The sequence below is a fragment of the Salvelinus sp. IW2-2015 genome, linkage group LG33 (assembly GCF_002910315.2).
Source record: "Salvelinus sp. IW2-2015 linkage group LG33, ASM291031v2, whole genome shotgun sequence".
Taxonomy (NCBI): Eukaryota; Metazoa; Chordata; class Actinopteri; order Salmoniformes; family Salmonidae; genus Salvelinus; species Salvelinus sp. IW2-2015.
This window is the reverse complement of record NC_036872.1, coordinates 1,948,194-1,976,071: the sequence shown is the minus strand read 5'-3', so window position 1 is coordinate 1,976,071 and position 27,878 is coordinate 1,948,194. Positions and strand designations below refer to the sequence as shown.

General features: G+C 40.4%; 3 protein-coding genes across 4 annotated transcripts in view; 1 reads left to right on the top strand and 2 right to left on the bottom strand.

Moving 5' to 3' along the window:
• The window catches only part of LOC111957534 (RPE-retinal G protein-coupled receptor-like), a 46,897-nt gene extending 42,297 nt beyond the window's left edge, over positions 1–4,600 (bottom strand). Inside the window, exon 1 of the mRNA XM_023978388.3 lies at positions 4,140–4,600. Coding sequence (XP_023834156.1) covers positions 4,140–4,218 — 79 coding nt within the window. The 5' untranslated portion in view covers positions 4,219–4,600. The remainder of the gene's footprint in view (positions 1–4,139) is intronic.
• LOC111957531 (glutamate receptor ionotropic, delta-2) overlaps positions 1–27,878 on the bottom strand; it is a 705,651-nt gene that overhangs the window by 440,956 nt on the left and 236,817 nt on the right. The window lies entirely within an intron of this gene.
• Positions 14,841–24,657, top strand: LOC111957537 (leucine-rich repeat, immunoglobulin-like domain and transmembrane domain-containing protein 1). The gene is made up of 4 exons (XM_023978390.1): positions 14,841–15,157; positions 15,656–16,116; positions 22,531–22,836; positions 23,519–24,657. Exons 1-4 carry the CDS (start codon positions 15,024–15,026, stop codon positions 24,574–24,576), a joined length of 1,959 nt encoding a protein of 652 aa, XP_023834158.1. The 5' UTR covers positions 14,841–15,023; the 3' UTR covers positions 24,577–24,657.

Genomic DNA, 27,878 nt, shown 5'->3' with positions numbered 1-27,878 from the left:
CACGCTCGGGCGGCTCTGCGCTCTGAACTGATCTGAAAAGCACATTCATTCATTGGTGATTGAAACACCACTCATGGGCTACCACCTCCAATAGAATTGTACTCTGTTGCGCTCTAGCTCTGCCTCCAAAAAAATCACACTCAATCCTGCAAAGTTAGATTTGTTTTGGTTTGTTACATTGATAAGGGTCTGATATATAACGTTGATTCGATCACAGAAAAAACATTGATCTATATAGTGCAAACTCATGAACTTCAATCGCTTGCTTCTCTGCACGACCTGGCATTTATTCAGCGAGGCAGTCCTAGAGGAGGTGCGCGACCATGCACACGCACAGCTTAGTAGGAACATTGGTAGGGACTCAGTGCTAGCAAATGGTATATCATACACTACAGTTGAGGAACAATGGGAAAGTAATTCTGCTTTGAAAGTTGATACAATTTTGAGAAAATGGCCCTTGAATCGTTTGGTACACCTACTGGAGAGCTATTCTTTGTCTACACTCATTCAGCATCCTTCACATCCTCTTAAGTCTTAGCCCCACCCATCTCTTTAAGAATTCACATGTGAGGCCATGTGCTAAACAGAGTGGGAACAATAGTGTAATAAACAACCAAAGATTTCAAGACTAAAGGCTGGTTTATACTACGTCTATCGACATGTCTGTAGACGGTTGTCGCAATAACATCATGAACATTCTATTGTCGTTCGACATTAAACTTGACATTGTCGTTATTAAAAAGTATTAACACAAAAATTACAGGCTGCATGACATCAGCAGCCTGATGGTCCAAAATAGCACAGCTGGTGTATTTTTACACCAATAAACRCATCCGTTTAGAAATTAATTTAGTATATGTCAATCTAGCAAAGCAGGCAACTAAAAGCAACTTTTCTAAACAATGTTTTCGTTTGTTTCTAGCTTGTTAGCTTACTAGCTAACGTTAAATTAGCTGGCTAGCCAGTTCAAATAATGATCATATCATATAGCTGACAACGTCTTCACTTTAGCTTATTTGTATTCACTATTACAGGAAAATAAACTCACAACAAGATCATTATTTACAAATTAATGGCGATGTAATTACAAAACATTGATCACGGTTGTGATATATATATTGAAACATATATCTGAAAATGTACACTACCATTCAAAAGTTTGGGGTCACTTAGAAATGTCCATGTTTTTGAAAGAAAAGCCCCAAAAAATTGTCCATTAAAATAACATAAAATTGATCAGAAATACAGTGTAGACATTGTTAATGTTATAAATGACTATTGTAGCTGGAAATGGAAGCTTTTTTATGGAATATCTACATAGGCGTACAGAGGCCCATTATCAGCAACCATCACTCCTGTGTTCCAATGGCACGTTGTGTTAGCTAATCCAAGTTTAGCATTTTAAAAGGCTAATTGTTCATTAGAAAACCCTTTTGCAATTATGTTAGCACAGCTTAAAACTGTTCTGATTAAAGAAGCAAGAAAGTTGGCCTTCTTTAGACTAGTTGTGTATCTGGAGCATCAGCATTTGTGGGTTCGATTACAGGCTCCAAATGGCCAGAAACAAAGACATTTCTTCTGAAACTCATCAGCCTATTCTTGTTCTGAGAAATGAAGGCTATTCAAAAACGCATTTTGATTAAAAAAAACAAATGTTTACATTAAATTGCCTCTGCTGTGTTGTAGTGACAAACGACATAAGCCATCTTTCCTGAAAGAAGTCACATTTGGATAATGTTTTATAAAAATGGCTTTCAGCAAACAAAGGCATGCAACAACAGAGGGCAAACATAGGTTTACAGTAACACCATACCGAAACTAGGTGTGCGCAAATTGATTTTGTCCCCCCACACCACACGCGATCACGACACGCAGGTTGAATTATCAAAACATACTCTCTACCAATTATGTTAATTTGGGTGCAGGTTTAAAAGCATTAAACATTTATGGCAATTTAGCTAGCTAGCTTATTTGTTCTATTTAGCTAACTTGTTGTTGCTAGCTAATTTGTCCTGGGATATAAACGTTGAGTTGTTATTTTACCTGAAATGAAAAAGGTCCTCTACTCCGACAATTAATCCACATATAAAACAGTCAACCAAATCGTTTCTAGTCATCTCTCCCCCTTCCAGTCTTGTTCTTCTTTGGACTTTATAAAAAGCCTGGAAGGAAAGATGACTAGAAACTATTTGGTTGAACATTTTATGTGTGGATTAATTGTCAGAGTAGAGGCCCTTGTGCATTTCAGGTAAAATAACAACTCAATGTTGCATATTCCATGACAAATTAAGTGAGCTAGCAACAGCAAGTTAGCTAAATACTACAAATTAGCTAGCAACTGCAAGCTAGCTAGCTAAATTGCCATAAATGTTTAATGCTTTTCGACCTGTCCCCAAATTAATATAATTGGTAGAGAGTATGTTTTGATATTTCAACCTGCTTGTCATGATCGCATTTGGTGTGGGGGGACAAAATCAATTTGCGCATGATGGCGCACAAGCGCATCCGTTTCGGGTGATGTTAATAACTTCTTTTGGATAGGGGGCGGTATTTTGACATCTGGATGAAAAGCTGGCCCAAATTAAACTGCCTGCTACTCAGGCCCAGAAGCTAGGATATGCATAAATTGGTAGATTTGGATAGAAAACACTCTAAAGTTTCTATAACCGTTAAAATAATGCCTGTGAGTATAACAGAACTGAAATGGCAGGCGAAAACCTGAGGACAAACCATAAAAAAAAAWTAAAAAAAATTCAGCATACCACTGATATCAATGCCTTTATAATAGGGCGAAACTATCCCTGATTGCAGTTCATAGGGCTTCCACTAGATGTCAACAGTCTTTAGAAAGAGTTTCAGGCTGGTTTTTGGAAGAATGAGGGAGAAGTTGTTGTTTTTCTAAATGGCTCCCATTTTGGCTGTAGTTTCCAAGCACATGGCCGAGATAGCGCGTTCCTTTTGTTTATCTCCGGTAAACACAATAACGATTCTTCATCTTAAATGTTAATGTTTATTTGCGTATTAGGCTACCTAAGGATTGATTATAAACGTTGATTGACTTGTTTGGATAAGTTTATTGGTAACGTTTGGGATTCATTTTGTATGCATTTTGAAAGGGGGAAACCGAGTGGATTATTGACTGAAGCGCACCAGCTAAACTGAGTTTTTATGGATATAAAAAAGGACTTTATCGAAAAAAAGGACCATTTGTAATGTAACTGGGACATTTTGGAGTGCCAACAGAAGATCTTCAAAGGTAAGGCATATATTATTACGCTATTTCTGACTTTCGTGTCGCAACTCCCTGGTTGAAAATAATTTGTTATGCATTTGTGTGCTGGACGCTGTCCTCAGATAATCGCATGGTTTGCTTTCGCTGTAAAAACTTTTTGAAATCTGACACCTTGGCTGGATTAACAACAAGTTAGGCTATATTTTGATGTATTGCACTTGTGATTTCATGAAAGTTTAATATTTATAGTAATTTGAACTTCGCGCTCTGCAATTTCACCTGATGTTGGCCAGGTGGGATGCTAATGTCCCAGCTATCCCAAATAAGTTTTTAAGCAACTTCTATTTTTGACCGTGGCAAACTCAGAGGCTTGTAGGCGCGGAGCAGTGTGGGTGCAATGATTGAATAACATGTGTGTGTATATTTATTTTGCAACGCTCGCGTCGGGGTGGTCAGCATATAAGTGTTTAATATTTTACATTATTTAAGTATTCACTGCAGTGACTGGAAGGAGTAGGAGGCTAATTTAAAACAACTTCAGTCTGTGCTCAAATCCTCAGCTCCTTGGATGAAATCATCCTGGACTTAAAGTACTTGGCTACAGTGCGCAAAGCCAAGCGGCAAATTCCCTGAAAAATGAAAGCAGGCACGTTTTTCTTTTCAAGTGCTTCTAAACAATAATATTGTGTTATTCCTAACTATTGAAGGTGACATTCTAGGATATATCATGTGATTTCCTGGCCAACATCAGCATTGCATCTATATTGTATCAAGTCACATAACACCGCTGGGACCGTTTAAGAGCATAACAGGCCACCACCTCCTGACCAAGGAGCATCAGATCTAACATAGCATACTGTAGTTACCGCATTTATGGCAGAATTCCATCAGAAAACGTGACACTCACCCTCCACGAGCAGACAAGATCCTAAAGAGAACACATCAATTTCCGAGAAGCCATCCGGTAAAGGGTAGGAAGACACCATCTTGAATGCGATTTTTCATACAAATAAAGTGCAAATATCACTGACCTACTTACTCGTTACTGTCCGCTCGCTTAAAGATGTGCCTCTAACCTAACGGAACCCGCTTCTAAAGCAGCATTTCACGTGAAAAAGCATGCACGTAATTATGTAAAGCTCTCTCTCTTGCACCAATCCGCATAAGAATGTCTTACTGAACATAACACTAACCGCTGCCCCCTACCACGTATTTTCACACCGCTACTCTAAAGCGCTGAATTAGTTGTACACAACAAGCCTTTGTGTCTGTGTGCGACCACCGTCTGGAGAAGGATGCCTGTGATGTCAAATGCACGCGTTTGATGTAAACTACAGCTCTTTGTCYCTGACGCGAGTCAACAGGTGTCCAGCTCATTGAAAGGATGTACAGCACCTAGCCATATAGCCTAATCCATTCATTCATGCTTATTGTAGGCTACTGAAGAGCTTTCATGGCAGTAATATATTATAGTGCACCATTTACAGCCCTATAGGCTACATTACATGCATATGCCTATAAACAGTATAACATGAAGGCCTGTAGATCATCTACAATATCAGTTGCTGTCAGTTTGCCTTCAAAGTCAGCCAGTGATAAAAGACTACACTTTTCATTGGATGAGTATCTTCTTAGCTATAAACATAATAAACAAACACACCTATTCCCAAGTGGCACAGCGGTCTAAGGCACTGCATCTCAGTGTTAGAGGGTCACTACAAACACTCTGGTTCATATCCAGGCTGTATCACAACTGGCTGTGATTGGGAGTCCCATAGGGTGGTGCACAATTGGCCCAGCATTTTCCGGGTTTGGCCGGTGTAGGCCATCATTGTAAATAAGAATTTGTTCTTAACAGACTTTCCTAGTTAAATAAAGGATAAATACAAAATTACATAATTCAAGTTGTGAGATCTATATTAATAACTCTAATGAGTAAACAAATCTAATTGAAAGTCAACCCTGTAAACATTGCTATAGTTCCGTAATACAAAAGGATGTTCTGTTGAACAATCATAAAGACTAGAGGTTTTCTGACAAAGTGGTGAGAGATACAAAAGCCACCACTTGGCGTAAATTATACCATCTATTCTTTAGTGGAGCATGCTATAATTGCAACATCCCAATTGGCAACTTTTCGTACAATATGGTTAGAGGGGAGAATGAGGGTCATATTGTCTGGCTACAAATCTGGATTATCAGATTGGGTAATTAAAAACATGTTTTTTTTTTTTTAGTGCAAAGTCATATGATGATGCAAATCATCATTACTAAATGAGGTCATTGGGGATTCTGTAATGTTTTGAGTATTGCATATTTTAATAAACTGATTCAAATACGTGTGCTTTCGGTTTCTGTTTTGGTCTGTGACCAAAATAAATACATGTTTCAACACATGTTTATTCAGATCTGAGGCTATGAAATATTTGTCTTTTTAATGTGATAAAAACTAGGCTATGTATTTTAGTTATCTGTCCTGTATGAGTCTTTAACACGACTCGTCTGATACAGATTTGTGTCATTATAAACTGACCTGTTTATAGCGTAGCTCTTAGTTGTCTCTGATATGGAGCCAAGCACACACATCTGTCTGTCCTTGGCTGACCTTAATACGGCTGGCTTTAGGGGACAGGGGAATTGCCATCTGTACATGGGCTTTTTGGCCTTCATGAAAAACATATTTCTCACTAAAAATAAATACAAAATCCAAATATTTATTTCCAACATTTTACTTTGTCATTATCTATAATTTCAATATTTTTTACCTATGGAAGTTTGTTGGGGAAACGTGCTGATAACCTTTAAATATTTTCTATTTCTTAAAAAATATATGCCAAATGTCTCTGGACTGTAAATTGTATCTGCCAAAAATATGCCCCATGAGACTGTAATTTCAGAGTTTTTAGTCAGTCAATGAAGGTTAAAAACTGTATATTTAGAGAGAACATGAGTGCGCACACACATGTACACACACGGACTACAGCAAGGGAGACAGGTAACACACACAACTTCACACAGCAAAAAGACAGAACGATGGACAGACAGAGATTCTCTCACACTCACTAACACTCACACACACACGACAGAAAGACAGACTGATAGACAGGCAGACACACACACACGTGCGCGCGTATGTACACACACAGCCTTTTAAGTTTATTTCTTTGTCATCCAACACCAAAGAATGTAAGATCAGAATAGCTGTAGAACAGCAATGACACCCATGGCCTAGAGTATATATCACCATGGCAACGCTGATTGAAATGGTGATTGTACGTATCTTTTTCCATGATTTAATGCTTCTCATTCATACTTACAGTAGCAATAGTTGTGGCCCATAGGTGCAGGAGTAGCCTGTCACTCTTGATAGACTTTCTACAGAAATACATTTTACAGATATTACCTTCTCTCGTATAACACCCTACCCACTGGGTATAAACTGGTTGAGTCAATGTTGTTTCAATGTAATTTGTCAACGTATTGTGACGTGGAGTCTCCGTGTAAAGACTTTAGATATGCAAAAAGTCATCAAACTTTTGTTTTGAGGGTGACATTTAAACCACAGGAGTATGTCATCATGTTAAAATGGCACTCCAATCTCCTTTGTACCTAGTTTAACAATGTCAGATCTTCAACGTTATGTCCACTATCAGGAAAAACTATAGGCTGGACAGCACTTCCTACTGGCAAGTTGATCTCCTGTAGGTTAGTTGGTTAAGCATGGCACTTAGTGGGTTCGATTCCTGGGACCACCCGCATGTAAAATGTATGAACGCATGACTGTAAGTCGCTATGGATAAAAGTGTCTGCTAAATGGCATATCAAATCTATCTACAGCTATCCAATTCCGGGTCCCATCCAGGGTTTTGACCAAGCATTTATCACTGACTATTACCAATGGGCTATTGTGAGATTGTTGATCGTTGAGGGATCTCCACTTTAAAACTAAATAGTTTTTTTCATAAGTCGTTCCAAAGGGTAGCTTTAATAGAGCTAGTGAAATGTAATCAAACTTTATCAATGTAATCATATTTCATCAAAAATACTATCTAGGCCCATAGCATTTGCGAAAAATCAGCAGCAGCTATTGGTTCAATTTAACCCAGGATTCAACTAAAAAAAGACAATAGATATAGGCCTACATTCTTAGAAAAAATGGTTCCAAAGGGGTTCTTTGGCTGTTCCCATAGGAGTACCCTTTTTGGTTCCATGTACAACCCTTTTGGGTTGCATGTAGAACTCTCTGTGGAAAAGTCCCTACTGTACATGGAACTTAAAAGGGCTCTTCAAAGGATTCTCTTATGGGGACAGCCGAAGAACAATTTTAGGTTTTAGATAGAAAAAAAGGGGCTAATATTGTAGAATTTCAAGCTTTGATTGATTTCACATTTGATTCCAGTTTGTTGACAAGTTAATAATTGATTCTTCGGGATCGGTGTCCCATCCACGGGACGGTTGCGCTAACGTAGGCTAATGCGATTAGCATGAGGTTGTAAGTAACAAGAACATTTCCCAGGACATAGACATATCTGATATTGGCAAAAAGCTTAAATTCTTGTTAATCTAACTGCACTGTCCAATTTACAGTAGCTATTAGAGTGAAATAATGCTATTGTTTGAGGAGAGTGCACAGTTTTGAACATAAAAAGTTATTAATAAACATATCAGGCACATTTTGGCAGTCTTGACACAACATCTTGAACAGAAATCCATTGGTTCATTGGATCAGTCGAAAACTTTGCACATACACTGCTGCCATCTAGTGTCCAAAATCTAAATTGCAGCTGGCCTGGAATAATACATTATGGCCTTTCTCTAGCATTTCAAAGATGATGGTTGTTTTTTTTCTTTGTATTATCTTTTACCAGATCTATTGTGTTATATTCTCCTACATTCCTTTCACATTTCCACAAACTTCAAAGTGTTTCTTTTCAAATGGTACCATGAATATTCATATCCTTGCTTCAGTGCCTGAGTTACAGGCAGTTAGATTTGGGGATGTCATTTTAGGCGAAAATTGAAAAAAGGGACGGATCCTAAAAAAAGGAACTCTAAGTTTTTATTTTACCTTTATTCAACTAGGCAAGTCAGTTAAGAACAAATTCTTATTTTCAATGACGGCCTAGGAACACTGGGTTAACTGGCTTGTTCAGGGGCAGAATGACAGATTTTTACCTTGTCAGCTTGGGGATTCGATCTTGCACAACCTTTTGGTTACAAGTTGTTAAGAGAATTTTGTTCTCAATGTTCATAAACTGAACTTCAATTAAACTGTTACTAAGAATTTGTAAGGTTCTCATTGAAATGAAACAGACAGAGGCCAGTCTACAATAGTCAGCAAAGTTTATTTACGAGAGCGCTGCTGTGCATATACAAAAACGTTCCTTTTATAATATTCTCTTAACCTACGCACATACATACACACTAATATTTGGATTCTCTCTTTTTCTCCTGGAGTCTCACCACAGTTTATTACCACACAGCTGACAGTTCCAGTCTCCCTGTCCTATCTTATCTCCCCAGAGTTATAGCCGGGTCGGTTCAAACATAGTTTAATGATCCACTTTGTTTTCTTTAGGCACACACATACATTCCTATCTTCCCATGTACATGCTACATAACCTCTTTCTTATGAACTAACATTATTTATCAATATAGAAAAACAGGGTAGAATTCAGTTAGTAAAAGTTATACGTTAAATGTATACATAATTTAGTCATTATTCATAAAAATCATAACACAAGTCCAACGCTCTATCCACTAGGCTACCTGCCGCCCCAATTAAAGAATAGGACTAAGCCAGTGGCATAGATGGAACTATCCAAGCAGTATATACAGTGCATTTGGAAAGTATTCAGACCCCTTCACTTTTTCCACATTTTGTTACTTTACAGCCTTATTCTAAAATGTATTAAATAAATTGTCCTCATCAATCTACACACAATACCCTATAATGACAAAATTAAAACAGGTTTTTAGAAATGTTTGCAAATGTATTAAAAATGAAAAAAACAGATACCTTATTTACATACGTTTTCAGACCCTTTGCGATGAGACTCGAAAATTGAGCTCAGGTGCATCCTGTTTCCATTGATCACCCTTGAGATATTTCTACAACTTGATTGGAGTCCATCGGTGGTAAATTCAATTGATTGGACATAGGGCTGGGTAATATTTTTTTTTAAATTGACGGTATTTTACGGTATTTTATGTTTTTTAATAATAAAAGTTCTAAATTTGCTTTGAGTAGTGCGTGACCCTAGGGTGGCAACACATACATTCTAAGTGATTTCAATGGGTGTTTCTCCATTCTGTTGTTTTATACTGTTCAATTCAACTTCAACCCCCAAAAAGTCATCATTTTCATAAATGTCTGCATTTGAGATCATTTCCACACTGCCACATAGGGCTGCACGATCTGGGCAAGTAATCTCGGCCATATTTTTTACCAAATGTTGCAATTTGACCTGCGTTAACACTTGGGTTAACTGTTGGAATCATGGGAATAGAATATCTATTCTAATAGCCCTTATGCACATTCCATGATCGAACGTTCTAAACACACTTCCTATCGGTTTGGCAATTTCCGGTCAGTCTAGTTGTTATCGACTAAATAACGTTACTACCACTATGTCGCAGTTTTTTACTAGGTGTCTTCAGGACTGACCTCAAATTAATATTAATGATGTACATCGAATTGTTAAATCAGCCTCCGAYACTCCAGCTAGCAAGAATGAAAAGGGGTTCAAGATGTATATAGGAAGCTACATAGACAACTATGAAGGTGAGTACCAAGTCAGTGACAGATATAACGTTAGCTAGCTCAAATCATTAGCTAGCTAATTTAACTATTAACTGTAGCTAGCTAGTTACTTCGTAAAATGATGTAACGTTGACAGGATCTACCTCAGAATGTGTGTATTTTCGTTAGCTTGGTTAAGTTATGCTTGCTAGCTAAAAATAATTGTTATTCATGTCTTCTACACAGTATCTAACAAAGATACATTGACAGGGGAGATCACCGTGAGGGCTGCCTGTCACAGGTCCATGAGGAAGAGTGAAAAGCCGCGCAGCATGAGAGTAGGGAAAGGTTATAGATAGCTACTAGGGACCTTGTTGAACATCTCCTGTGAGACACTGTCATCATGGTCAAAATTTGTTGGAGACAGTGTCAACGTTTAATCTTATCAGTAGATAGATATTAATGATGGGCCCCAATCCCAATTTAGAATTGCCCACTTAACAGGTTATTTGTTAAAGATCTGTTGATGCAGTGTTTGGTAATTGTGTTACTGAGACACAATGTATTCACTGCTTCTGTGTCCCTAGTTAAGAAGACTAGACACTACTATGTTTATTGTTATTTATGAGCCGCATCATTCTTGTTTCTCAGATCAGTCTTTCATCACACTTATCTTCACAGATGGTGTTTAAGCACTCCGTACCAGTGATAGTGGTCCAAAGCCACTGCTTCTGTGTCGCAGGAAGTGCTCTGTGCAATCATCTGGTGGCCCTTCTTTACCAGACAGCACACTACTCTCAACTAAACATTCCTGCTGCACCACCAGTTCACAGCTGCACAGACACAGAACAGTGTTGGCATAAGCCAAGAACACTTGTGAGTCTATCAATAAAAAAATGCACCTGAAAAGTATTCAGCCTATGTAACAGTAAATCCTTGTTAATTAGGGTGTGAGTGTAACGGATGTGAAATGGCTAGCTAGTTAGCGGGTATGCGCTACTAGCATTTCAATCAGTTACGTCACTTGCTCTGAGACTTAAGTAGGGTTTCCCCTTGCTCTGCAAGGGCCGCGGCTTTTGTGGAGCGATGGGTAACGCCGCTTCGAGGGTGACTGTTGTTGATGTGTGCAGAAGGTCCCTGGTTCGCGCCCGTGTCGGGGCGAGGGGACGACGTAAAGTTATACTGTTACATGAAACCAGGTTCGGTTGATGGGATAGAGTTCCGTAAACCTACTAACTCGAGTGCTGATGGAATAAGGTAAGTTGGAGGTTCCTAGAATGGGAACATTTTAGAAAACATTTTCTTGTGATTGTTTTTGTATCCAGATGATAAGCCATTAACAGTGGCGTCTTTACGATGTAATAACAAATGTTTGGGACAAAGACTGGGGGGAAATATATCATCTATAAATCTGTATACATTTTATTTGAACTTTCGGGCTTGTGCTGTTTCTGGAAAAGTTACATGAGTCTTTGTCATAGTAATCTCTCCAACCTGATGTTAAGGTTTTAAAATGTTTTGCAGAAATAAACACATGCAAATAAACACATGTACATTTACACTGGCTTGGCCCATGCTCTGGACCGGATCAGAGACGGCACAGGCCATAGGCAACGCACCTTGTTCTTCATCCCCCCCCAGTCCGAGCAGGAGGTTTAAGTCTTATTTCCCAAACACCAGGTCTCTTTTCAATTTGCCAGTTCCACGCGAAGACAGTAGGAACAACACCTCTTTTTAGGTATTGTCGCCCCCCAATTTGTCCCTCAACAAAGTCACTTTCGACGAAATGTGTACTACACACCTTTGTGTGTTTAGTGACAGTAAAGTTGTCACGACGTACTGCCACCAACCACCTTTTTCTGGGCTCTACATCGACTGGGAAACGATGGAAGCTCACAATACCATTACATTTGAAAGAAACTGAACACAGAGGCACTGAACAATGTTCATTAGCACCTTCTTCGCGGGGCTGTAATTTAAACGTAGTCATTGCGAACTATTTCAGTCAGAAATGCATCGACGATAGCTAGTAAGCTAATGATAAAAACAATAGCAGAATTCGTCCGGAAGTCATCAACCTGGTCGAAAGTAAATTAGAACGTTGGAGGCGGTATAATGCATAGAGCATATTATATAGTTAGAATATAATAATGGCCACTTTTAATAGTGTTTGAAATGACAACGAGTAGTTATTGTGACAGGGTAGGAACTAATGTGTTGATAGGTGTTTCCTAGGGGACCCTATAATCTTTGGCTACATTGAATGTTTTCTCTTAGCTACTTCATGTAGCTAACATATTCTTGCTTTGCGTTTACCTCTTTAATTTAGAAGACACTGTTGCACAAGTAACATGCTGATTTAGGTATACATAATCACTAATTACGCTTGCTCTTCCTCAGTACATTTATTAGCTAGCTAGCGATTAGCATTAGTGGCTAACAAGATTTAGGAACAACTTGCTAAGAAAATACAAACTAGCTGTTTGCAGATGTAAGAAACACGAGCTGATAGTGTAATTATAGAATGCTAGTAGATTTATATTAAGAAGCAAAGTGACAACTGCATCGTTGTCATCAACAGTGTTGCATATGCTGCATTGACCATACAGACTGAACGCAAGTGTCTCGTGGTTGAGGAACGTCAAATGCGCTCCTTGAGTGACAGGGGGCGTGGCTAGGTCTGTTTGGAAAGCGGCATAGAGAGTGGAGAGAGATGACTCGTGTAGCGAAGTAAACTATAGAAATGGACGTTACACACTGCGTGTCACATTTAACAAACTAAACATTAAAATACCGGTATAGATGGTACAGTAAAAACCCAAACCGGTCTGGGCATCAATACCGGTATATCACAAAACACGGTATACTGCCCAGCCCTAATTGGACATGATTTGGACACCTGTCTATATAAGGTCCCACAGTTGACAGTGCATGTCAGAGCAAAAACCAAACCATGAGGTCGAAGGAATTGTCCATAGAGCCCCGAGACAGGATTGTGTCGCATCGGGGGAGAAGGGCTTTGGTCAGGGAGGTGACCAAGAACCCGATGGTCACTCTGACAGAGCTCCAGAGTTCCTCTTTCGGGATGGGAGAACCTTCCAGAAGGACAACCATCTCTGAAGCACTCTACCAATCAGGCCTTTATGGTAGAGTGGCCAGACTGAAGCCACTCCTCAGTAAAAGGCACATGACAGCCCGCTTGGAGTTTGCCAACAGCCACCTAAAGACTCTCAGACCATGAGAATAAAGATTATCTGGTCTGATGAAATTAAGATTTATCTCTTTGGCCTCCAGTGTCAAGTCTGGAGGAAACCTGGCATCATCCCTACGGTGAAGCATGGTGGTGGCYGCATCTTACTTTGGYTGTTTTTTAGCAGACAACGACAGGAGTGGCTTCGGGACAGGTCTCTGAATGTCCTTTAGTGATCCCGGACTTCAACCCGATCAAACATCTCTGGAGAGACCTGAAAATAGTTGTGCAGCGACGCTCCCCATTCAACCTGACAGTGCTTAAGAAGATCTGCAGAGAAAAATGGGAGAAACTCCCCAAATACTTGTGTGCCAAGCTTGTAGCGTCATACCCAAGAAGACTCAAGGCTGTAATCACTGCCAAAGGTTCTTCAACAAAGTACTGAGTAAAGGGTCTGAATACTTATGTAAATGTCATATCAGTTTTATTTTTTTATAAATGGGGTATTGTGTGTAGATTGATGATGGGGGGAAAAATACATTTTAAAAAAGGCTGTAAAGTAACAAAATTTGAAAAAAGTCAAGGGCTTTGAATACTATACGAATGCACTGTCTAGCTTTTTTTTATGTAGATTTTTGGCTGTGTAGAAAACCAAACACAATTAAAATGAGTAAAACATCCATGGCCACATTTTGGGTTACTGTAACTATACATTCTCGTATGTAATCATAGAAAGTGTGCATTTTGAAGATAGTCACAGGTTTGTAGAGATCTTCATAATTGCTTTAATAATCTGTGCAGAATCTTGATCAGCATTGATCACTTGCACAATGCACTTTTTAATGAATGCAATCTTAACTGCAATTCAGGTAATTTGGTTGTGCTATTAGATTGTGAAAATGACAACCCTATTGCAAGGTTCCGAGTGGGGAGTGGGTCGCCAACCGGAGAAGTGACTAGGACACTTTTTAATGAATGCAATCTTAACTGCAATTCAGGTCATTTGGTTGTGCTATTAGATTGTGAAAATGACAACCCTATTGCAAGGTTCCGAGTGGGGAGTGGGTCGCCAACCGGAGAATTGCTCAGTGTCCTAGTCACCAATATTCTGCCATTGTGCCCTTGAACAAGTAATTTAACCCCTAAACTGCTCCAGGGGTGCTGCACTGTATGGACATTTGCTTTCTCAAATGCAAAATCCACTTAATATTCTCAGATTCTCCTTTCTTCCATTCATTCCTAGCAATGTTACTTTAACCCACATATAAACATTGCATGTTTAAGCTTTTAGTATAACACTGTTCATTTAAATTACTCTGATTGAAATACTGAATTGGTAATTGAGTAGGTATTCTCATACCAAAGGACATTTCCTGAATGCACATGTGAAAATGAATGCAGTGAATCTCTGGAGCTCACAGCTGACAATAGCAGTCCCGTTGGATCCGGCATTTGTGCTGTATTTGGGCCACCTTGTGGAAAAACCAACGGCAGCCCTACAACAGATTAGCAGTCACGGCAGGGCTTAAATGAACACACTGCATTTGTGGGGGAGAAAAAAAAAAAAACATCAGTGGATTATGACAATTTCGGAAGTATTTTCGGTGATAATAAATAGGGACATATCTGTGGATTCCGGGATGCAATACGCATCCAGATGAAAATAACTACAGTCCTTTCACTAATCCTTGTCTATCCTTTTTATCTTGGGACTCATAGCAGTCTGATCACTATGGGACAGCGAAGCGGTGGGACAAAGCCATGCGGATGATATTCCAGTAAATTAGATATTCAGGTCTCTTTGACTTCAGTGGGCACTGACTGGATGCATGCAGACCAGCTGTGCAGTCTGCAGATAAATGTGGGGCAAAATGTTCCTCGTGTTCTTCCTGGGACTCTACCTGGCAACAGGTGTGTTTCCCTCCTCGGTGAGTGCGTGCCCGTCGCAGTGCAGCTGTTTTTTTCACAACCTAAGTGATGGATCTAAGGCCAGGTGAGTAGAAGAAATGAATGACAACGCCAAACAAATGATCGCTTTATGCTAACYATGTATTTGTTTGCGCACTCATGTGCACATGCATTCTCTCATTCTCTCTAATTGAAGATACTTTTCTCCCGTGATCACATATGTTTGCTGCAAACTGTGCAATCAGCACGTGGACAATTTCAATTAGGGGAGTGCATGATCTCCAATTGTATTTAATGTAGGATTATCTTGTGATGGCACGTCGACCAACTCTCCATCTCTGACAATCTCAGTTTTTCGTGAGAGTGTTATGGATTGACTATAATTATGATGCAAATAATTATAATATGAATGGACATATAGCCAATATAAATTAATTTATGAATTTCACATGAATTATTCACAGCAATCTTTTTTTTAATACAAAAATACAAGTCAAATAATACTCACTTTGTTTCTTTCCTCACACATTTTAATTGAAATAATATAAGCCTAAATTAAACACATCCCGTTATGTTTCCTCAGGAGTGTCATTTGCAACGACCCCGAGATCTCCCTTGTGCCTGCCAGTTTCCCCGTGGACACGTCCAAGCTGCGTATTGAGAAAACAGCCATCCAACGGATCCCAAGTGAAGCCTTCAACTACCTCCCCAATCTGGAGTTCCTTTGGATGTCCTTTAACGTGCTGTCCGCTCTCAACCCGGACAGTTTCCGTGGGCTGCTAGATCTGGAGGAGCTGCGACTGGATGGGAATGCCCTCACCGCGTTCCCCTGGGAGTCTCTTATGGATATGTCCAGCCTCAGGCTGCTGGACTTGCACAACAACCGGTTGACCTCCGTTCCCGCAGATGCCACAATGTATATAAAAAACCTGACCTACCTGGATCTGTCCAGCAACAACCTTCTGACTGTCCCGGCCGAGGTGCTAGCCACCTGGCTAACAGTTAAATCTGCACATGGCCCAGATAGCTCCAAAATGATACTTGGTAAGGCAGAGCGATTTTTACCTTTTATTTTTCCTTCTGTTTATCTAACCTAATTAAACAGGTGATCACATGTACCATTGAGGTACAATCTCATTTYCAAGTGAGATGTGGCTAGAAGGCAGCTCTAATATAAAACCACAGGACATCAGTGCCCTATCACTTTGTAATAACACCTTGTAATTAAGCATTTATAATGGATTAGTAATTAGTTTATTCATTTATTTATCATTACTCCCCCATTTGTAAATGTTAGTATTATTACATTKTTAAGTTGTTTATGAGTGTGTGAATAACTAGCTAGTTATTCTCACATTTATTCACACTTAAGTATTTAATAATGATTAACAAGATAATTCAAAAGACGTTTAATATAGGTCCTTGTAAACCATTTACTAATCATTAGTTAAGTCTTTGTGTGGCCTAATGTAAAGTGAGGCCTATTTATGAATACTTTATAAATGTTTTGGCCCCTACGGTTGATGTCAGCGCCAGCGCTGAACTTTATGGCTGTAAGTTGCTTTGGATAAAAGTGTCTGCTAATTGGCATATATTATATAATCTAATTAGCATAATACAAATATTCCCATCAAAAGCTGTCTGTTTAAGCTATAGATATGTTTTTTTGCATGGGCTGCGTCTCAATCCACCGCATCCGCCGATGTCGACCTTCCACATCTGCGGTGGAAGGTGGCAGAGATACAGCTGTGTTTGTCAGACCACAAGACTTCCCAAAAATCGGTCTTCTCACAAAAACGTCTGTAGAGTTGGAATGGATTTACGACCCCTAGATGCATCACAGGACTTGTCTGAAGTAGGAACAGCAGATGTGCCAACTTCTGTCTGTAGCGTCCGAGCAGTTTGGCCTACACACTAATATGACCCCTCAATGGAAACATTTGACTCTCACGAACACTATGGTATTCTCTGTTTTGCTCTATAACCGCCTCAAGTGTCACAGGACTCGTCTGAAGGTAACCCGGTACCAGGCTGAAAAACAAATGGAAGTGAATAGGAAGGTATACAGATCACTCTAAAAACAAAATATTCTGAGCTTTCTTATGTCTCTCAGATATAGGACAGACACTTCAAAACATACTTCCTTTTGATACATTTCTTGACTGTTTTTCCATGTGTGAATCTGTTATTCAATGCATTTCTATAGGCCAATAGCAGTAAGGCCACATTCAACTGTATGTATGTATGTATGTATGTATGTATGTATGTATGTATGTATGTATGTATGTATGTATGTATGTTGAATATTGAATACAGGGGTCCTAAAATGTTAAATCAATTATCTAAATGATCCTTAGTACGGATCGTACCCTTTTTTTCAATTTTCACCTAAAATGACATACCCAAATCTAAAACAATTCCATATGTTAGGTTCGTAGAAACCCAGGACTGCAGCAGGTTTTAAGGAGTAACTGCAATCCACACTTTGGTTTTGGTAGAAAAGTTATTGCCATGAAACGCTAATGTTAGCATTTTCAGACGAAAAACGTTACTTTACTCAGCATAGTGTGTCTGAAGTTACAGTGGCTGAAGTTACAGTGGCTTGCGAAAGTATTCACCCCCTTGGCTTTTTTCCTACTTTGTTGCCTTACAACCTGAAATTAAAATAGATTTTTGATGGTGTTTGTATAATTTGATTAACACAACATGCCTACCACTTTGAATATGCAACATATTTTTTCTTGTGAAACAAACAAGAAATAAGACAAAAATAACTCAACTCGGGCGTGCATAATTATTGAACCCCCCCCCCAAAGTCAGTACTTTGTAGAGCAACCTTTTGCAGCAAATACAGCTGCAAGTCTCTTGGGGTATGTCTCTATAAGATTGGCATATCTAACCACTGGGATTTCTGCATATTTTTCAATGCAAAACTGCTCCAGGTCTTTCAAGTTGGATGGGTTCCGCTGGTGTACAGCAATCTTTAAGTCATACCACAGATTCTCAATTGGATTGAGGTCTGACTTTGACATTCCAAGACATTTAAATGTTTCCCCTTAAACCACTCGAGTGTTGCTTTAGCAGTATGCTTGGGGTCATTGTCCTGCTGGAAGGTGAACCTTTGTCCCAGTCTCAAATCTCTGGAAGACTGAAACAGGTTTCCATCAAGAATTTCTATGTATTTAGCGCCATCCATAATTCCTTCAATTCTGACCAGTTTCCCAGTCCCTGCCGAAAACATCCCCACAGCATGATGCTGTCACCACCATGCTTCACTGTGGGGATGGCGTTCTAGGGGTGATGAGAGGTGTTGGGTTTGCGACAGAAATAGCGTTCTCCTTGATGGGCAAAAAGCAACATTTTAGTCTCATCTGACGAGAGTACCTTCTTCCATATGTTTGGGGAGTCTCCCACATCCCTCTTGGTAAACAGAAAACGTGTTTGCTTATTTTTTTCTTTAAGCAATGGCTTTTTTTCTGGCCAGTCTTTCCGTAACGACCAGCTGTTTGGAGTGTACGGCTTAAAGTGGTCCTATGGACAGATACTCTAATCTCCGCTTTGCAGCTCCTGTATGGTTATCTTTGGTCTCTTTGTTGTCTCTCTGATTAATGCCCTCCTTGCCTGGTCTGTGAGTTTTGGTGGGCGGCCCTTTCTTGGCAGGTTTGTTGTGGTGCCATATTCTTTTCACCTTTTTATAATGGATTTAATGGTGCTCAGTGGGATGTTCAAAGTTACGGATATGTTTTTATAACCCAACCCTGATCTGTACTTCTCCACAACTTTGTCCCTGACCTGTTTGGAGAGCTCCTTGGTCTTCATGGTGCCCCTTGCTGGTGGTGCCCCTTGCTTAGTGGTGTTGCAGATTCTGGGGCCTTTCAGAACTGGTGTATATATATATACTGAGATCATGTGACAGATCACGTGACACTTAGATTGCACACTTTATTTAACTAATTATGTGACTTCTGAAGGTAATTGGTTGCACCAGATATTATTTAGGGGCTTCATAGCAAAGGGGGTGAATACATATGCACGCACCACTTTTCCTTTTTTTTTTGCACTTTATGAAACAAGTAATTTTTTTCACTTCACCAATTTGGCCTATTTTGTGTATGTTCATTACACGAAATCCAAAATAAAAATCATTTTAAATTACAGGTTGTAATGCAACACGTTAGGAAAAACGTCAAGGGGTATGAATACTTTTGCAAGGCACTGTACATATCACACTGTTACAACAGCATAACTGTTTTGGATTAAAATGTTGACTATATTTTCTAAAACATCCTCTGTTTTCTGTTGCCTTGTTTAACCATTGATATGTTCTAGGGGCTATTTTGAGACCTTAACCCTAAGAATCTAAGCCTTTAGATGGCGATATCTACTATGCTAATATATTTAAAAAATGTAATATGGTCATAAGCCCCTGGAGGTATCAAAAAAATATGAACAATTATCTGATGAAACATTCCATTTGGTCTTACTGCTATTAGCCAATAGAAAGACATTGAATTACGTATTCATACATGGCAAAAAAAAGATAGTCCAAAAATAAATTGCTCAAACTGTGCGAATCTCAGCTTGCGATAGTGGGGTCCAAATAGTTTTGGACTTTACATATGTTTTCCTGAGAAGACCGGTGTGAATGGCCGACACCGGCGGATGCAGTGTATTGAGACACAACAGTAAATGGTTTATAAAGACCTGCATTGATCAACTTAATAATGATCTTATGAATCATTATTTACCTAAGGTCGATGTCCGAGGCCATACCTATGTCGCACTTCTGCATCTCCTGTGAAAGCTGACGGAGTTAGAGCGGTGTTTGTCAGACCATGAGACATTCCGAAAATCGTTTCTCTCACAAAATCATCTGTAGCTTCCGAACAGTATGGCCTACAAACTATTATGATCCCTCTTTGGAAATATGAATCTCTCACGAACACGTGCATGTCTTGGGACTCGTCAAGTTGGTACAGCCTATCTGCAAACTTCTGTCTGTAGCGTCCGAACAGTTCAGGCTACACAAGAACATGACCCATCTGTGCAAAGGTGAGATGAACAAGTACATGTCAGTTGTTTTACAATACTAGTCTGAAGGTCCCCCGGGTACCAGTTGAAAAAATGAATGGAAGTATATATGGAGACTGTTTCATGCCAAAAAATAAGGGGTTAAATACATGTAAATAAAAAAATAAAAAAACGTTTCCTGATCTTTCTTATACAGTGAGGGAAAAAAGTATTTGATCCCCTGCTGATTTTGTACGTTTGCCCACTGACAAAGAAATTATCAGTCTATAATTTTAATGGTAGGTTTATTTGAACAGTGAGAGACAGAATAACAACAAAAATATCCAGAAAAACGCATGTCAAAAATGTTATAAATTGATTTGCATTTTAATGAGGGAAATAAGTATTTGACCCCCTCTCAATCAGAAAGATTTCTGGCACCCAGGTGTCTTTCATACAGGTAACGAGCTGAGATTAGGAGCACACTCTTAAAGGGAGTGCTCCTAATCTCAGTTTTTTACCTGTATAAAAGACACCTGTCCACAGAAGCAATCAATCAATCAGATTCCAAACTCTCCACCATGGCCAAGACCAAAGAGCTCTCCAAGGATGTCAGGGACAAGATTGTAGARCTACACAAGGCTGGAATGGGCTACAAGACCATTGCCAAGCAGCTTGGTGAGAAGGTGACAACAGTTGGTGCGATTATTCGCAAATGGAAGAAACACAAAAGAACTGTCAAACTCCCTCGGCCTGGGACTCCATGCAAGATCGCACCTCGTGGAGTTGCAATGATCATGAGAACGGTGAGGAATCAGCCCAGAACTACACAGGAGGATCTTGTCAATGATCTCAAGGCAGCTGGGACCATAGTCACCAAGAAAACAATTGGTAACACACTACGCCGTGAAGGACTGAAATTCTGCAGCGTCCGCAAGGTCCCCCTGCTCAAGAAAGCAKATATACATGCCCGTCTGAAGTTTGCCAATGAACATCTGAATGATTCAGAGGACAACTGGGTGAACGTGTTGTGGTCAGATGAGACCAAAATGGAGTTATTTGGCATCAACTCAACTTGCCGTGTTTAGAGGAGGAGGAATGCTGCCTATGACCCCAAGAAACCATCCCCACCGTCAAACATGGAGGTGGAAACATTATACCTGTCTCTTATACACATCTAGATGTGTATAAGAGACAGCTTAAAGGGAGTGCTCCTAATCTCAGTTTTTTACCTGTATAAAAGACACCTGTCCACAGAAGCAATCAATCAATCAGATTCCAAACTCTCCACCATGGCCAAGACCAAAGCTGTCTCTTATACACATCTAGATGTGTGCCTAGCCAGTCTCCAGACCTTAATCCCATAGAAAATCTGTGGAGGGAGCTGAAGGTTCGAGTTGCCAAACGTCAGCCTCGATACCTTAATGACTTGAAGAAGATCTGCAAAGAGGAGTGGGACAAAATCCCTCCTGAGATGTGTGCAAACCTGGTGGCCAACTACAAGAAACATCTGACCTCTGTGATTGCCAACAAGGGTTTTGCCACCAAGTACTAAGTCATGTTTTGRAGAGGGGTCAAATACTTATTTCCCTCATTAAAATGCAAATKAATTTATAAKATTTMTGACATGRGTTTTTCTGGATTTTTTTGTTGATATTCTGTCTCTCACTGTTCAAATAAACCTACCATTAAAATTACAGACTGATAATTTCTTTGTCAGTGGGCAAACGTACAAAATCAGCAGGGGATCAAATACTTTTTTCCCTCACTGTATCTCTCAGATATAAGACAGACACTTCAGAACAAACTTCCTTTAAATTGGTTTCGGGGAGGGGACTATCTGTTGTTCCATGTAGTGAATTTGTTATGCAATGCGTGCTAATAGCAGTAAGGCCAAATACATTTTTTCTTCAAATAATAATTTTATATTTTTTTGATACTTAAAGGGGTCTTAAAATGCCATATAGCTTAGTAGAACCCCCCTATACAGAAGAATGTGTGAGATGTTCCAAAAGCATCTGGAAAAGCCAACATGATCTGAGTATTGTGGGATCACTGCCTTAATCCCAATTTAACCATCGTCATCGTCAGCATCACCACCACCACCGTCATTGTAGTTTAGTGTAGCATGTAAGTAATCCTCACACAGACATCCACAGCAGTCATCTGTAGCCGCACAGTAAAGCTGTGAAACCAGACAGACACTCTCACAATGTGTTTATAAAGTGACCAGGGCCAGGAGTTTTTCCTGACCACGTGACCTGACCAGGAAAAACTGCGGGCCCTTCTTATAACATCTCCCCCACTTCAAACAGTAACTCTTATGCTTTCTCTCTTCTCTGACCCCACCAACCCCCATTAGCGTCCTTTTTATTTTATTCATCACAGAATTCAAAGTTCAATTGTATTCTGACATGTGAATGAATGAGTTGAACTTCAACCATCCAGGTCTCCATGACAACTCCTGGGTGTGTGACTGCCGCCTGTACGACCTGATCCAGTTCCAGAAGTCGCCAACGCTCTCCGTGGCATTAATCGACACGCGCCTCCGCTGCTCCGCCCCCGAGAGCCTGTCAGGTGTTCTGTTCAGCGACGCCGAGTTGCGGAGGTGCCAGGCGCCACGCATTCACACAGCAGTGGCGCGAGTCCGCAGCGCCTTGGGAAACAATGTGCTGCTGCGCTGCGGGACCATCGGCATTCCCAGTCCGGATCTGGCCTGGCGGAGGGCGGATGGGAAAGCCCTGAATGGGACAGGTAAATCAGCAAGGGATTTGTGTACGTGTGTGTGTGTTTGTGTGTGTGTTTGCGCCTCTTTTTCTCTGGGCTCTATTCAATCTATATCACTGAAGCGTTACAGATTGCGTGATAGAAATCTTAAATGTAATTTCTGATTGAGCCGACATATGCAGAGTTTATCTCCACTAACACGGGAACATTGTTTTAAAATTGAAATCACGATGTAACGCTAATCGTCTACGATACCGATTGAATAGAGCCTTCTCTCTCTATGAGTCTGTACACGTGTGTGTGTGAGTTTGCACGCGTGAGTCCAGGGTGGTTAAGACACTTTCATTCAGTTTGCCCTGTAGCGTTAATATGTTGGTAATTAAACAGAGAGCTAGAGCTATTACCTTGGTCTCAGCACCAGGACATCTGTGGTGAGAATGCACTGTGAAAGCAACACAGCTAATTTTCCATCCAATACTGGATACTTTACTTTTAATGTAAAGGACGGGATTCATTACAGAAAACAATGGTCAATTATTGGATATTTTTGATATTGGGGGCCATTTTACTGGACGCTGATTAAGGATGTTCCTGGACTAAAAAATACTTTCAATGGGAATCTCTCTCTTTGTATGACTTTTTGTATTATTTAATTTAAATGTTATACTCTGACTAATAGTGTGTCCATGTCACTTCTCTGGCGCTACAGTCCAGCAGGAGAACTCCAAGGAAGGCATCGTCTGGTCAATCCTCAGTGTCCCGGCCGTGTCCTACCGCGACTCAGGGAAGTATGTCTGCAAGGCCAATAACTACGCAGGCAGCGCCGAGGCCGTCATCTCCCTAGTTATCTCCGAAGCACCCCCAAAGCCCGACAACAACAACAACCTAACCAGCGTGGTTGCTGCTGCCGTAAAAAAAAACAAAGTCAAGAAACCCAATGGGATAGGGAAAGCAGCATACCAGGAGAAACTGGTGGCTAGGGTAGGGGTTCCCACCACCAGCCCTCCACCCCCACTTGTTGTGTTGGACTCCAGCCCTACGACTGAGGGTGTGGGGAGTGTGGCAGATAGAGCCACCCCTGGACCAACCACTTTGCCTAGTCCAGACGGACTCCTGGAGCTGGAGAAYACSAACCTGAGCAACCTGGCCCAGGCCCAGTATGACCCAGACCGGATAGTTCGCTCTGTCAAGGTGTTGGGCGACACAGAGAACACAATCACCCTGAACTGGCGGGCGCCCAAGGCCAAGAACACCACAGCCTTCAGCGTGCTCTACGCTGTCTTCGGCGAGCGGGACATGCGCAAGATCAATGTGGCGGCGGGCCAGAATCGCGTCTTCATCGAGGGCCTGGTGCCCAAGACCAAGTACATTGCTTGCGTTTGCGTCCGGGGCCTGATCCCCAAGAAGGAGCAGTGCGTCATCTTCTCAACCGATGAGGCGGCCAGCGCAGCCGGCACCCAGAAGCTCATCAACGTCATCGTGATCACGGTGGCGTGCGTCATCGCCGTGCCGCTCACCGTCATCGTGTGCTGTGGCGCCCTCAAGAGGCGCATCCAGAAGATGTGGGGCAAGAAGTCCAAGGACATCCAGGATTCGTACGTGACTTTTGAGACGCTGTCCCCCGGGACCAAGGCTAAAGGGTTGGATGGTGAGTACCTGACCAGACTCAACCCTGAGGAGTCCAACCGACTGCTGTCGGCCCGCTCCAGTCTGGACTCAGAGGCCACGGCTAAGATAGAGGGACAGCCCAACGAGTACTTCTGCTGACATCATGCTCCAGCTCCCTCCCCATGCTATCACCCCCGCTCACACACCCTGGCTCAACACAGCCCCACACACACACCTCATCTACATCATAGCCCCACACACACGTCTCATCCTCACACACCTCACTCTCATCACAGCCCCACACACACACCTCATGCTCACCACAGCCCCATACATACACCTCGTGCTCACCATAGCCACACACACAAACCTTGTCCCCACACACCTAATCCTTTCTCTCAACCTCAAATTCAGCAAAGTCCCACAGACACATTTCGTCATCACCACAGCCCCATACGCAAACCTCACACTCTCCCTGAGGTTCACCACAGCCCCACACACACACACCACAGTCCCACACACACACCTCGCTGTCTCCCTTTCACTTACGGTAGCCCCACACACATATCTGGTTCTCTCCCTTTCTCTCACCTTAGCCGCCCACAAACACACTCACACAGGGCACAGGACTCTCTCCCACCTCTCCACCCACGTTGGGCTCCACCACATAGGGGGTTCTATCAGATGACGCTTGGACAATGCACCATCATGGAAATATCCGTTTAAAAGAGTTCTGACATTAAATTATTAATTTTTTTTTTTACATCTGAAATGTATAGTATTTCAACAGAGAATTTGAATATTGTAATGAGTTTTTACACATTTGGGGGACTATTAGTTTTAAATGAGCCCTCAAACAAGGCCCCAGAGTATTTCATTCAAATACATTTATCATAGATAAATGGACAATTCTGCCCTTTTATCAACATTCATTATGCTGTTAGTATATATGCACTACTGTAAGATTTCATACACATTGTGATGTTCTGTCGTTTTTGTTAGTCATACTGCATGATTTCTAGTTTTTGTCATTTTGAAGCTTCTGCATTGCCCTCGTCTACAGCATTCTACAATTCCCAGGGTGCATTTTGTCTCACATGATGCAATGCTTTGCCTAGTTAGCCTGCAGTTAGCTTAGCTAGCTTGCTATCAAGCCCAGGTGCATCTTAGTCTAAATACATTGCCTATGTCATAAGATATGAGTGCATTTCACATCACTTTTGGGTTGTAAATATATTATAATGCTAGCRTCAATGTCATAGGGGCCGATTCCGACCAGAGTAAGCGCGCGTAAATGGAAAGTAATTCCATTTTTATGCACTTTTCTCTCTATGCATATTCTGACCTTGAACTTAAGCATGAGAATAGCATGCTATTCATCCGCTATATATTGGGGGTGGAGATCAAAGAAATTAAGGTGTTTCGGAGATGTGTGTACAGATACAATGTATTCTGACCTTGACATAATTCCCTCATAATTCCAACACCTTTACACGCAACAAAACGATGAATAAGGTCGAGCAACCTGTTGGTTCCAAGTGGAAAATCAACTTAATTTTTTCAGATAGAAATAACTCCTTTCTCCATACACTGAAATGTACAAATTGATAAGAGCTGGGTAAATGATTAAGTCGTTTGGATAAGGGGATTGTAAATATAAATTACAATTGTTTCAGATATATTTGACCTTATGATCACTGGAGACAAATGTGAAACCAGTCATATGGCAGAAAACTGAAGCATATCAACACACTGTAACACCTTTTCCACAGTGAAGTGTATGAAATGCTGGCCTTACAACTTGGGATGAAATTTGGAGACCCAAGCTATAGATTTCTGTAGCCATGTGCAAATGACAGTATAGCGCTAAACCTAACGAGTTCATTTATGATTTCTAGAATGTTTTAATTATATGTCCGGACTTTTCAATGTATTCTTTACAATTTGTATCATGTTAAATATTAGCCACTATTGGTAGCCACCATCAGTTATACCCACATACGTTCATAACTGTCACTGACTTTAGTCTTAATTTTATTTGCATTTTGAATCATTCCATTGCATAATTAGTTTAACTTCATTTCCTCCGTGTTTGCCTGGTTGTTACTGAGCATCATTAGTGGATGATATTAGGCTAATGTATTACAAGTTGTGCATTAATTTGGGACATGTAGCTTATTTGAATCATTATGGAACGCAGACCATACGTAGCAGTTTAAACCTGGAGCATGGTTCATGACGACTCGACCGTTGTCGTCACAGTTCCATGATTAGTGAGGAGTATTAGAGTAGATTTATAGGACTACTGTTCAACTATTGTACACTTTTCTAACCTTATAATATTAATTGGATTGAACAATTGAATATGGCAACTTTCAGGATGAATCAAAACACTGCATTTTTCATTCACAAATATATTTATAAAATGTCANATAATATTAATTGGATTGAACAATTGAATATGGCAACTTTCAGGATGAATCAAAACACTGCATTTTTCATTCACAAATATATTTATAAAATGTCATTTGATTCAATTTTTGTGCATAAAGGCTCTCCAAACCATTTTTTTTTATTTATGAATGCTTTCCTAACACTAAATAATATACAAGATCAGAGATTTTTTAAATATACCAATTGGTGGTGAAAAGGAGATGAATATGTGGGTATTTAGGCATATATGGCTTTCTTTCATTAATCCCTAAAATTCTTAACAGTTCTCCATATAATCTAGTGAGTCTGTCGTGAGAATTAAAGGTAAAGGTACACCCAATTTAAATGAATAGCTTTAGATAAAGGTACTGAAAACCCTATTGAATTAAAACTCCACAAGAAAATCTGTTGGCCAGCAAGTGGGAGGGTTTTCAGTGGTTGAAATAAATGTATTCAGAGCAAGCAAGGGATTTTGTCCACCCACACCAGACATGATCAGGACACGCAGGTTGAAATATCAAAACGAACTCTGAACCAACTATATTAGTTTGGGGACAGGTCGAAAGCATGAAACATTTATGGCAATTTAGCTAGCTAGCTTGCTGTTGCTAGCTAATTTGTCCTGGGATATAAACATCGGATTATTATTTTACCAGAAATGCACTGAAAAGGTCATCTACTCCGACAATTAATCCACAGATAAAAGGGTAAACAGAGTTTGTTTCTAGTAATCTCTCCTCCGTCAGGATTCTTCTTCTTCTTTGGACTTTATAGGACGGTTGGAAACCAACTTTAAGGTGCATTACCACCACCAACTGGTGGAGTGTGGACCTCAGATCACCCAAGTGGGTATACGCTCCTAAAAACCAATGAGGAGATGGGACTTGCAACGTGTCAAGCGTCACATATAGAACCAAGTGCACTGTGCCTGTAAAAATAAAATGAACTCAAACTCAAAGTTCTACTTTAGCGCCTGGCTACACAGACACTCGTTGACTGCGTGAGCAGTGTGGTTGCAATGATTGAAT